Source organism: Gekko japonicus, unplaced genomic scaffold (genome assembly GCF_001447785.1).
Source record: "Gekko japonicus isolate JY-2015 unplaced genomic scaffold, Gekko_japonicus_V1.1 scaffold2548, whole genome shotgun sequence".
Lineage (NCBI taxonomy): Eukaryota > Metazoa > Chordata > Lepidosauria > Squamata > Gekkonidae > Gekko > Gekko japonicus.
In genome coordinates this window covers 34,976-46,988 of record NW_015174914.1, presented here as the reverse complement: position 1 = coordinate 46,988, position 12,013 = coordinate 34,976, and the positions used below count along the sequence as shown (strand labels likewise).

Sequence of the window (12,013 nt, the reverse complement as noted above, 5' to 3'; positions counted from 1 at the left end):
TGCTCTTTTCCAAGAACAGCTCTTATCAGAACTACGGCTTGCCCAAGGTCATCCAGCCAGGTGCAAGTGGAGGAGTGGGGAATCAAACCCGGTTCTCCCAGATTAGAGTCCGCACACTTAACCACGACACCAAACTCGAAAGAATCTGGTTCTCACTCGGATCTCTCCGTTCGCCGCCTGCCAGATCTTCATCGTCCCATCGGCACTGGTTGACACGCCCAGCCCGCCCCCGCTGGAAAGGTCAAGACAGGTGATCTGGAATTGAGAGAGGGAAGAAAAGACATGCCTGCAGTCCCATGAGAGCACAACATGGATGCTGCAGCTTAGGCATTATCGCGCGGCCCGCAGACTAACTAGCCTGGGCCACCCAGGACAGAACAAGAGACGAACAGAAGTGACTTGTCCACGCCTGCCCCTGCACTGCAACCCTGGACTTCATTGATGGTCTCCTAAGCAAATACTGATCGGGGCCGACCCTGCTTAGCTTCCGAGATCTGATGAGATTGGGCTAGCCTGGACTGTTGCTGCCACGTCACAGCTGTCTTATGGCGACCCTGTAGGGTTTTCAAGGCAGGAGAAGAAGAAGAGGAGGAGATTGGATTTATACCCCGCCCTTCACTTGGAGTCTCAGAGCGGCTTACAATCTCCTTTCCCTTCCCCTCCCCACAATGGACATCCGGTGAGGTAGGTGGGGCTGAGAGAGCTCTCTCGACGACTGCCCCTTGAGAGGACAGCTCTGAGAGAACTTGTGACTGACCCAAGGTCACACCAGCAGCTGCCTGTGGAGGAGTGGGGAATCAAACCCGGTCCTCCCAGATTAGAGCCTGCCCTCCTAACCACGACACCAAACTGGCTCTCATGTTCAGATGTTCAGAGGTGGTTGGCCATTGCCCGCCTCTGCGTAGCGACCCTGGACTTCCTTGGTGGTCTCCCATCCAAATACTAGCCAGGGCTGGGCAGACCCTGCTTAGCTTCCGAGATCTGACGAGATTGAGCTAGCCTGGCCTATCCAGGTCAAGTGGCCACAGCCTACTAGCTCTAAGGCTGGATGCTGAAAACCAAACAACGGGACTTGTCTCGGGTTCTCATTGTGCGGACGACCCATCATTTTGTCAACAGCACATCACTTTGCCCCAGAATAGGCAGCAGTTCACCAGGCTCTCGGGCGGAATTCTTTCACATTACCTACTGCTTGGTCCTTTTAGCTAGAGATGCCAGGGATTGAACCTGGGACCTTCTGCTTGCCAGACAGGTGCTCTACCTCTTGGTGGGGCAGGTGAATTTCTAGGCTCCCTCTACACCAGGGGTGTCGAACTCATTTCTTATGAGGGCCGGATCTAACATAAATGAGACCTTGTTGGGCCGGGCCACGTGTGTCAAAAAATGTAATGCCAGGTAGTGGAGAGATAAACTTTATAAAGGACACAAACACATTTTTTTTTACTTAAAATAAAAACATGCTTAAAACATTAGCACTCTGGCAATATTTTTGTTTATTTAACAGTGTCTGATAAGTGACACCTCTTGCTCTGAATTACTGCATCAAAATGTCTCTGCTGTTGCAATCTTGAGTGTGCTGCTCAGGTGTGTATCTGTAAGCTGCAAACCTACGATAACGCAGCAAGCAGCAGAACTGGAAGAAGAAGCAGAAGACAGCCAGTTCCACTGTGGGCCTGATAGAAGCCCTCCGGGGGTCTCATCCGGCCCCTGGGCTGCATGTTTGACACCCCTGCTCTAGAAAGAATGAAGATTGACTGCCTTCACAGTATCTGGGCCATGCTGACGGAATGAGGACAACATCAGGCAGCCCGGTCTTCTTATTTTAACTCGGTTTGAAGAAAGCCATTAGGGCCCTGTCAAAGAACTCCTGTCGCCAGATCTCCTTCATTTAAAAAACGGCCCTTCTGAAAAACCACTTACGCTTTTTTGATGGATTCTACAAAAGGCCGTATAGGGCGCCCGGAACCGAGTGGAAGCGTTTTCACGGGGGCAAGAAACGAGCAGGCTTTTCTGGGGCGGGAGGGAGGGATGAGACAGACAGAATATTAAAACGAATCAAAGCCCAGGATGCTCCTCTTGTTTTGGCTTATCCCACCCCCACCCCCCAATTATGAAGCATTGAGACCGATCAGACGGCAAATGCCAAATACAAGAGCAAGACGGGTGGGCATTGTTGCTCCAAACGGACGTGATTACCTTCTTTTCACCCGTCTACCTTTCGTCTCCAGCTACTTTCCGTCACAGCGGGGGCTTTGATAGCTGCTAGAAATCGCACATTCGGGCCCTTCCATTATTACCTGCCTGTATCTCAACCTCCCATCCAATGATCTCAGGGCAGTGTCCTTTCGTTTCAGAGCAAAGCCGTGCGGGTCTCCAGCAACGCTCCCTCTAAGCTATGCAAGCAAAAATTCTACTTCGTGATCTACTGGCATTCAAGTTGTGAGCGAGTGATTCGGCTTCTACATAAATTAGTTTGCTCCAGAGCCATCCCTTCCTGAGCAAAGACAAAAATGTGTGAGCCGGAGGCTAAAAAACTGTGAGCTGGCTCACACTCACTCAGCTTAGAGGGAACACTGGTCTGCAGCAGAAAAGCAAGATTCAAGTACGGGAGCGCCTTCGAGACCAAGATTTTTGTGGGTATGAGTTTTGAAGGTGCAAAGCTTACCTGATGGAGGACAGTGTTCCCTCTAAGCTGAGTGAGTGTGAGCCAGCTCACAGGTTTTTTAGCCTCCGGCTCACACATTTTTGTCTTGGCTCAGGAAGGAGGGCTCCAGAGCACACTAATTTATGCAGCTGTCAAATCGCTCACTCACAGCTTTAATGCCAGCAGCTCACAAAGTAGGATTTTTGCTCGCAAGACTCCACAGCTTAGAGGGCGCAATGCTTCCAACCAGTGTTCCCTCTAAGCTGCGTTAGCGTGAGCTGGCTCACAGATTTTTTAGCCTCCGGCTCACAGTTTTGTCTCGGCTCAGGAAGGGACGGCTCCAGAGCACACTAATTTATGCAGTAGCCCAATCGCTCACTCACGGCTTTAATGCCAGGAGTTCACAAAGTAGGATTTCTGCTCGCAAGACTCCACAGCTTAGAGGGAGCATTGCTTCCAGCCAGTGTTCCCTCTAAGCTGCGTTAGTGTCAGCCGGCTCATAGGTTTTTTAGCCTCCGGCTCACACATTTTTGTCTTGGCTGAGGAAGGGATGGCTCCAGAGCAAACTAATTGACGCAGCCGCCCAATCGCTCACTCACAGCTTTCATGCCAGGAGGTCACAAAGTAGGATTTTTGCTCACAGGACTCCACAGCTTAGAGGGGGGGCATTGATGGAGGGATCTTTGACTCTTGAATGCTCACACTGGGAACAGTCTTGTTGGTCTCCAAGGTGCTCCGGCACTCTAATCTAGCTATGAAAATGAGTTGATAAGGCGGGCTTTAGCTTGGAGAGGCTTAGTAAAGGTAAAGGTTCCCTTGCTCGAAAGCCAGTCGAGTCCGACTCTAGGGTTGCAGTGCTCATCTCCGTTTCAAAGCCGAAGAGCCAGCGCTGTCCGAAGACGTTTCCGTGGTCATGTGGCCGGCATGACTAAACACCAAGGCACACGGAACGCTGTTACCTTCCCACTGAAGTGGTATCTATATATCCACTTGCAATTTCTTGCTTTCGAACTGCTAGGTTGGCAGGAGCTGGAACTAGAGACGGGAGCTCACTCCATCATGCGGCACACTCGGGTCTCGGACAGCTGAACTACCAACCTTCCACAGCCTGCAGTTCAGCGTCTTAACCACTTGAGCCACCGCAGCTCCCTGAAGAGGCTTAACTAGCACAAAGTTTTTTAAATACCACGAGGCTCCTGTTCATTTTATTTTTTGCTTTGGAAGGCTAAATACAGAAGTCTCTCTGGAATAATTTTCAGGGCGAGAATGCAAAGGAAAGAGACTGGTTCTCCCCCCCCCCCCAAATCTTTGAGATGGAGCCTTTGGCCAAAAGGGGGGGGGGAGGCAATGAAATTTCTCTTTTCCCCTACTCCTTCCAGGTCAGGATGATATTTTTTAAAAATTGATAGAAGAAGGATTTATACCCTGCCCTTCACTACCCAAAGGAGTCTCAGAGGGGCTTACAATCTCCTCCCCCTCCCCATAACAGACACCCTGTGAGGTAGGTGGGGCTGAGAGAGCTCTTTCCAGAACTGTCCTTGAGAGAACAGCTCGGACAGAACGATGGCTTGCCCAAGGTCATCCAGAAGGTGCAAGTGGAGGAGTGGGGAATCAAACCTGGTTCTCCCAGATTAGAGTCCACGCACTTAACCACGACACCATAGAATCGTAGAGTTGGAAGGGACCTCCAGGGTCATCTAGTCCAACCCCCTGCACGATGCAGGAAATTCACAAACACCTCCCCCCCTCCATACGCCCACTGACCGCTGTTCCACATCCAGAAGATAACAAAAAAAAACCCCAACCCAAACCCCTCCAGGATCTCCAGCCAAACTGGCCTGGAGAAAAGTTACTTCCTGACCCCAACGTAGCGATCAGCATTTCCCTGGGCGTGTAAGAAAGGGCCACGAGAACTAAGCCCTGATGCAACCCAACAATTAAGGGGAAGCCAGGAACCCTCCCTCTTAGCCCATCCACCAGCTCTGATGGGAGGGGGGGAATGGGGGGGGGAGAGGGGAAAGGGAGGAAGAGGAAAACCAAGTCTCTGCCTGTGTCTGGATTGGGGGATGTGGGGGGGGGGACCAGAGGCCATATTGGAGCTTTCCTCAAATGGTCAAAATGGCAGGATTTAAACCCACGCAAAGGAGCAGAATTGTCCCTGGACTTCCAGAAAGGTAAGGGTGTGGAGTCGAACCTCTTTTCCTATGAAATGACCCCTGAAGGAGAGTAAGGTCGGTGCCAGTCCAGAGGTGAGACCCCACCCCTGAAAAGGCCATCTTTCTACCTGTCACCTGCCTCATCGAGGGCCTGAGAAAGGGGAAGAATTCATTTATCTATTTATTTCGATTTATATCCCGCCTTGCCTGACAAGCAGGCTCGAGGCGGCGTACAATGGGTTAAAAGTACAATAAAACACAGATAAAATCCCACAAACAATTCCAAACAATAATATACAAAGTGAAGATTAAGTGCAAATGGCAATCGTTGTAAGACGGTCCAGTGAGCAAGCAATTTGGCTGCTGCATAAATCAGCTGGCTCGGGAGCCTTCCTTCCTCAGCCAAGACAAAAATGTGTGAGCCGGAGGCTAAAGAACTGTGAGCCAGCTCACACTAACTCAGCTTAGAGGGAACACGGGTGTGGACGGAAATGTAGCAAGAGGTATATGAATGACACCATATTCTACTGCTAGCTGACTAGCACCCTCAGCTAGTCTACCCTTCAGCCACAAAGACTGAGGAGACAATACCTTTGTTACTTCTTTTACAACAAATCCTTCGGAGGCTGTGATTTCGGGAATTCCATCCGCGCCCACCCCCTGACAGGTCAGGGTGCCGTACAGAGTAGATTTTCCTGCAGCGCAAAAAGAATGACAGACAAAAAGTTGGCATTTTATTACTCTAACCAAGCTGTGATCGTGATCTAGGGTTTGGGTTGTTGTTGTTTTTTTAAAGTACACTTTCAAACTTCGTTTTCAGCCCCTAAAGGGGACTTCCAGCTTTTCCTACTTGCACAGATTAGAATCACTATTTTCAGGTAATGCAGCCCGTGCTTGCCAATATTAGCCACGCGCTCGGTCTTCACACACACGATCACCTTTAAAACAGCCCCGTTAGGTAGGTCAGCTTTATTCTTACAGACCCACACATTTAGTGGCTTCCCTAAGATCATCGGGTCCAACATCTACAACGGTTCTTGTGACTGAAAGTTGCTACCCTGAGAAAGAAGAACTGAGGAAATGCTCTAAAGCAGACTCAAAGAGACGAACAGAGGGGAAAACACTAAAAAATGCCCAGATAATAAAACAGGGAGCCGCGGTGGCTCAGTGGTTAAGACACTGAGCTGCAGACTGGAAGGTCAGTAGCACGGCAGTTCGAGACCCGAGTGCCGTGTGACAGAGTGAGGTCCCGTCTTTGGCCCCAGCTTCTGCCAACCTAGCAGTTCGAAAGCAAGGAATTGCAAGTAGATAAATAGGTACCACTTCAGTGGGAAGGTAACAGCATTCCGTGCGCCTTGGTGTCTAGTCATGCTGGCCACATGACCACGGAGAAGTCTTCGGACAGCGCTGGCTTTTCAGCTTGGTGTTTGGTGTAGTGGTTAAGTGTGCGGACTCTAATCTGGGAGAAACGGGGTTGCTTCCCCACTCCTCCACTTGCACCTGGCTGGATGACCTTGGGTAAGCCGTAGTTCTGGTAAGATCTGTCCTTAAAAAAGAGCAGTTTCTGTCAGAGCTCTCTCAGCCCCCCCTACCTCACAGGGTGTCTGTTGTGGGGAGGGGAAGGGAAAGGAGTTTGTAAGCCACTCTGAGACACCTTCGGGTAGTGAAGGGCAGGGTATAATCCAGTGGTGGCGAACCTATGGCACGGGTGCCAGAGGTGGCACTCAGAGCCCTCTCTGTGGGCACGTGTGCCATCGCCCTAGCCAGGCCCAGACCACCATTAAAGTATTGAATTCTCTGCCAAATAATTTTAAGTAAATGAAAGCATTTGGGATTGCTTTCCTTACTTTGCTACTATCATCTTAAATTAATGTATGAGTTGTTTTTTCTAAAGTTGTTGTTGTTCAGTCGCACAGTCGAGTCCGACTATTTGCGACCCCATGGACAAGATCTCGCCAGGCCCTCCTGTTTTCCGCCGTCCTCTGAAGTTTGCTCAACTTCATGTTTGTTGCATCGATGACACTGTCTAACCATCTCATCCTTTGCCGTCCCCGTCTTCTTTGACCTTCAATCTTTCCCAGCATCAGGGTCTTCTCCAGTGAGTGTTCCCTTCTTCAGGTTTAATTGCCGTGTTGGCACTTTGCAATAAATAACTGGGTTTTGGGTCGCAGTTTGGGCACTTAGTCTCTAAAAGGTTCGCCATCACTGGTATAATCCAATCCTTTCTTCTTCTTCGGCTTGGAAACAGAGATGAGCACCGCCCCCTGGAGTCGGATTCAACCGGCTTTTGAGCAAGGGAAGCCTTTATCTTTACTTCCTCTTCTTTGACTGGCCTTCCTCTTAAGTGGCCTGACTTACAGTGGTTTCTCTCTTCAGACTTCCATGAAAAGACAAGATTCACTAGCTCAGGGGTCCAGCTTGCAGGCACCTTTGCAATGCTGACACAGAGTGGTGGGCACAGTCACAAAACGGCTGCCTCAAAAGGCAAAGCCAACCACATAATGTCAGGGAACGTTATATCTATGTATCTAATAGCCAAGGCGCCCCCTGCGTGCGGATATCTAAATCCGCACATCGGGGGCACCTGGAGGGCAGAGAGATTTTCCTGCACGTTTGGGGCAATCCCCAGATGTGCAGAAAAATCTGAAATCTATAAAAAATATAGTAAAAGTAAAAGCCTCGCCGCTGGGGGGGAGAAGGCTTGGCCGACCGCTGGCTGTGAGCCACTCAGCCCTCACTGTCGCCGCCACTAGGGGAGGGAGGAGGCTTGGCTGGCCGAGCTCAGGCCTCGCCACCGGTGCCGAGGGAGGAGGGAGAAGGCTTGGTGGGTTCGGTGGCTGGGAGCCGTGTGGGCCTCGCCGTTGGTGCTGGGAAGAAGGGGAGAAGGCTCACCTGCGGCTGCTTCCTCCTCCTCCACGTGGAGTCCCCCCCCCGCGAGTATTGCGGGGGCCCCTTCTTGTATGACTCTATTAGTAACTCTTTGGCATTTCAGGCAAAAGCTCTGTTTGAAAGGATACCTTTTAATCTGTGCAGCCAATCAAAAGCCATGCCAGGCAAACTCCCACCTAGCCCTGCTCACTTTCTGAGAGCACTTGGCAGGCACCCGCCCCACGGGCACCATGATGGACAGGAAGAAAGTGGATTCCTTTGAAATGTAGTGTTGGAGGAGGGTTTTACAGATATCGTGGACCACCAGAAAGACAAATAACTGGGTTCTAGATCAAATCAAGCCTGAACTCTCTCTAGAAGCTCAAATGACTGCGGCTGTCGTACTTCAGCCACATCATGAGAAGACAGGAGTGACTGGAAAAGACAATAATGCTGGGAAAAGCTGAAGGAAGGAGGAAAAGAGGAAGACCCGACATGCGATGGATGGACTCAGCCAAGGAAGACATGGCCCACAGTTTGCAAGACCTGAGCAAGGCCGTTAACAAGGAGGTTTTGGAGGTCGTTTATCTTATAGGGTTGCCATAAGTCACAAGCGATGACGGCATCAAACACGCACACACACACACTCTGAGCCAATGTTCCCTCTAAGCTGAGTTAGTGTGAGCGAGCTCAGTTTTTTAGCCTCCGGCTCACACATTTTTGTCTCAGCCCAGGAAGGAGGGCTCCACTGCAAACTAATTGATGCAGCAGCCAAAGGGCTCGCTCACAACTTTAATGCCAGCAATTCACAAAGTCGAATTTGTGCTCACAAGACTCCACAGCTTAGAGGGAACATTGCTCTGAGCGCTGGCACCACAGTACGGCCTGGGGCTTTTTGTACGTTGCTCACCTGGGCTCCTGCAACTCAGCCAGGCCTCTCCCTCGTTCTTCCTGCAAAGAACGAAATATTATTACTTAGTATATAAAAGGGAATTAATTAAATTAAAGGTAACTGTGTTCCGTGCGCCTTGGTGCTTAGTCATGCCAGCCACATGACCACGGAAACGTCTTCGGACAGCGCTGGCTCTTTGGCTTGGAAACTGAGATGAGCAACCCTAGAGTCGGATTCGACTGGCTTTCGAGCAAGGGAACCTTTACCTTTATTAAAGGGAATGCTGGAATGAGACACTGGCATAGCCCCTCTGAATGGCACCACAGGAGGCATTTTGTTATTTGCATGTTTTATGCCATCTTGGGAACAAAACTATTTAAAACAAATGAAATATATAGCATAATATACACAATCAGGATCGGTACGGAGGGGCCATTGATATTCGGCATCTGAAATCACGCCACTTTCCAATAAATAGGACAGATGGACTCCCATTCTAGCTGTATCTGAAGAAGTGAGCAGCGGCTCACAAAAGCTCCTCCCCTGCCACACATTTTTGCTAGTCTTCAAGGTGCTCCTGGACTCTTGCTCTTTTCCGCTGCCACAAACAGACAAATACGGCTGCCCACCTTGATCTATTTCCATGGAAGGCGCCACATTTAGCTGTGCAGAATGGAAATTCATCAGCTATTTGATATAAGGACAGAGGGACTCCCATTCTAGCTGTATCTGAAGAAGTGAGCAGTGACTCACGAAAGCTCCTCCCCCTGCCCCACATGTTGTTAGTCTTCAAGGTGCTCCTGGACTCTTGTTCTTTTCTACTGCTACACCGTCACTGGATAGCTACTGAAAGCAAGGATTTGAAGGGCGGGAGTTTTTTAAAAAAGTTAAGATCAAACAAGAACAAAGGGAAATATTTGTGAGAGGGAACCCTGAATCGGTCCATCTCAGAGGTTCACTTTTTGGGGCCGATGGCGATAAACGATGAGATCAAATTGTTGGCTTTGGGGAGGGGGAAGACATCAGAAGCAGGAGCCCCTGTACCCATCCTGGGCTGAAACAGGTGAGGGGGCACCCACCCTAAGGTGGAAGCGGCAGCAGAAGCCTCAGGAGGGCCACTTTCTACTGATACTGTTAATGGGGTCACTGAAGGCACAGGGCGCATTTAGAAGAAGGCAAGCAAAAAGAAAACTATTATGGTGGAGTGAAAGGTTTATAGGACTTCTGGGGCTCAGCCCCTGAATCTTGGTGCAGTCTTTGGCAGGCCAGAAGACTGTAGCACGTCCAGGGGTCATTTCCTGCAGGAGCACCCTGGAGTCTTGCTCTTTTCTACTGCTACAGCATCACTGGATAGCTACTGAGAGCAAGGATTTGAAGGGCGGGAGTTAAAAAAAAAAGCTGGCAGTACTCTGGCAGTAAAGAGCCCAGGGTGCAGGCACATGCAGCAAGCCCCACCCCCTGCTCCCAGCAGCCCTCAGTCAGAGCAAGAAGCAGCCAGGTAACTTGCAGAGTTCCCCCTGCCCCCCCCCCCGTCCAAAACAGTCCAGTGGCACTCCCACCCCCACCCCCGCCACCGCCCAAAAGCTAGCAATCCAAAACAGTCCAGTGGAGCCTGAGTGATGGGTGTTGCTGTCTGACAAACTTCCGGTGATGCCAGGGGGTGTGGCATATGCAAATCAGTTATGCTAATGAGTTATGCTAATGAGCTCCTGCACCTCTTTTTCTACGAAATGACCCCTGAGCACGTCAATCCTTGGGGGTAGGGTTAACAGCCTCCAGGTGAGGCCTGGAGATCTTCCAGAATTACAACTGATCTCCAGGCAAGAGCGATCAGTTCACCTGAAGTAAACGACCACTTTGGATGGACGGTGCTCTATGACATTATACCCTACTGAGGACCCTCTCCTCCCAAACCCCGCCCTTCAGACTCCACCCCCAAATATCCAGGAATTTCCCAACTCAGGGTTGGCAACTCTGGGAAGGGAAAAAACCGAAGCGGAGCCAAGGTTGCCGGGGGGGGGGGGGAGAGTTGCCAGATCCTGGTTGGGAAATTCCTGGGGATTTGGGGATGGAGCCTGGGGAGGCCAGGGACCTCAGTGGGGTACAACGCCATAGAGTGCACCCTCCAAAGCAGCCATTTTCTCCAGGGGAAACTGATCTCTGTCGCCTGGGGACCAATTGTAATTCTGGATCTCCATGCCTCACTTTCCCCCAAGTACTGACACGTTACAGTCTTCTGATCTACCAAATACTGCACCTTATTTCCCATTTTCTGCCCCCCCCCCGAGTTTCAAGGGCTGAGCCTCAGAAGAGGAGACAAGCTGTAATTCCAGGGGATCCCCAGGTCCCACCTGAAGGTTGGCATCCCTAGAGGACACTGTGCTGCCAGCCAGGGGCAGAAGAACCCTTTCTTACATGCCGAGGGAAATGCCGATCGCCACTTTGGGGTCAGGAGGCCCTTTTTCTCCAGGCCAGTTTGGCTGGAGATCCTGGAGGGGTTTTTTTGTCATCTTCGGGGCATGGAACGGAGGTCAGTGGGGAGTGTGGGAGAGGGAGGCATTTGTGAATGTCCTGCCTTGTGCAGGGGGTTGGACTAGATGACCCTGGAGGTCCCTTCTAACTCTATGATTCTAGCCCAGGCTGTGCCTCAAGAAGAAGAAGAAGAGATTGGATTTATACCCCGCCCTTCACTACCCAAAGGAGTCTCAGAGCTGCTTACAAGCTTCTCTCCCTTCCCCGCCCCACAACAGACCCCCTGTGAGGTAGAAGAAGAAGAAGAGATTGGATTTATACCCCGCCCTTCACTACCCAAAGGAGTCTCAGAGCTGCTTACAAGCTTCTTTCCCTTCCCCTCCCCACAACAGACACCCTGTGAGGTAAAAGAAGAAGGAGAAGAGATTGGATTTATACCCCGCCCTTCACTACCCAAAGGAGTCTCAGAGCGGCTTCCAAACTCCTTTCCCTTCCCCTCCCCACAACAGACACCCTGTGAGGTAAAAGAAGAAGAAGAGATTGGATTTATACCCTGCCCTTCACTACCCAAAGGTGTCTCAGAGCGGCTTACAAACTCCTTTCCCTTCCCTTCCCCACAACAGACACCCTGTGAGGCAGGTGGGGCTGAGAGAGCTCTTGGCAGAAAGTGCTCTTTTTCAAGAACATCTCTTATCAGAACTACGGCTTGCCCAAGGTCATCCAGCAGGTGCAAGTGGAGGAGGAGTTTGGAATCAAACCCGGTTCTCCCAGATTAGAGTCCGCACACTTCACCACTACACCAAACTGGCAGAGCCCTATAGAAAGGCAGGGGGGAAAAGCTTCCCTCCCCCCCTTAGATTCTGGCCCCCAGCCCTGAGGTTTTGGGAGACCCAATGGAAGGGGGAGGGGCTTCAAGGCGAATCCCGGAAATGGGGGAAGAGATTCACCCTGTGGGGAAACTGAGGAAGGCTGAACTAGTCG

General features: G+C 50.8%; 1 protein-coding gene across 1 annotated transcript in view; it reads right to left on the bottom strand.

The window, feature by feature from the left end:
- The window catches only part of PAAF1 (proteasomal ATPase associated factor 1), a 28,808-nt gene extending 19,200 nt beyond the window's left edge, over positions 1–9,608 (bottom strand). The window contains exons 1-5 of the mRNA XM_015425049.1: positions 9,520–9,608; positions 8,579–8,619; positions 5,392–5,495; positions 1,921–2,010; positions 157–255 (exon numbers count right to left, since the gene is read on the bottom strand). Coding sequence (XP_015280535.1) covers positions 157–255; positions 1,921–2,010; positions 5,392–5,495; positions 8,579–8,619; positions 9,520–9,608 — 423 coding nt within the window. The remainder of the gene's footprint in view (positions 1–156; positions 256–1,920; positions 2,011–5,391; positions 5,496–8,578; positions 8,620–9,519) is intronic.
- Between the last annotated feature and the right edge of the window lie 2,405 nt (positions 9,609–12,013).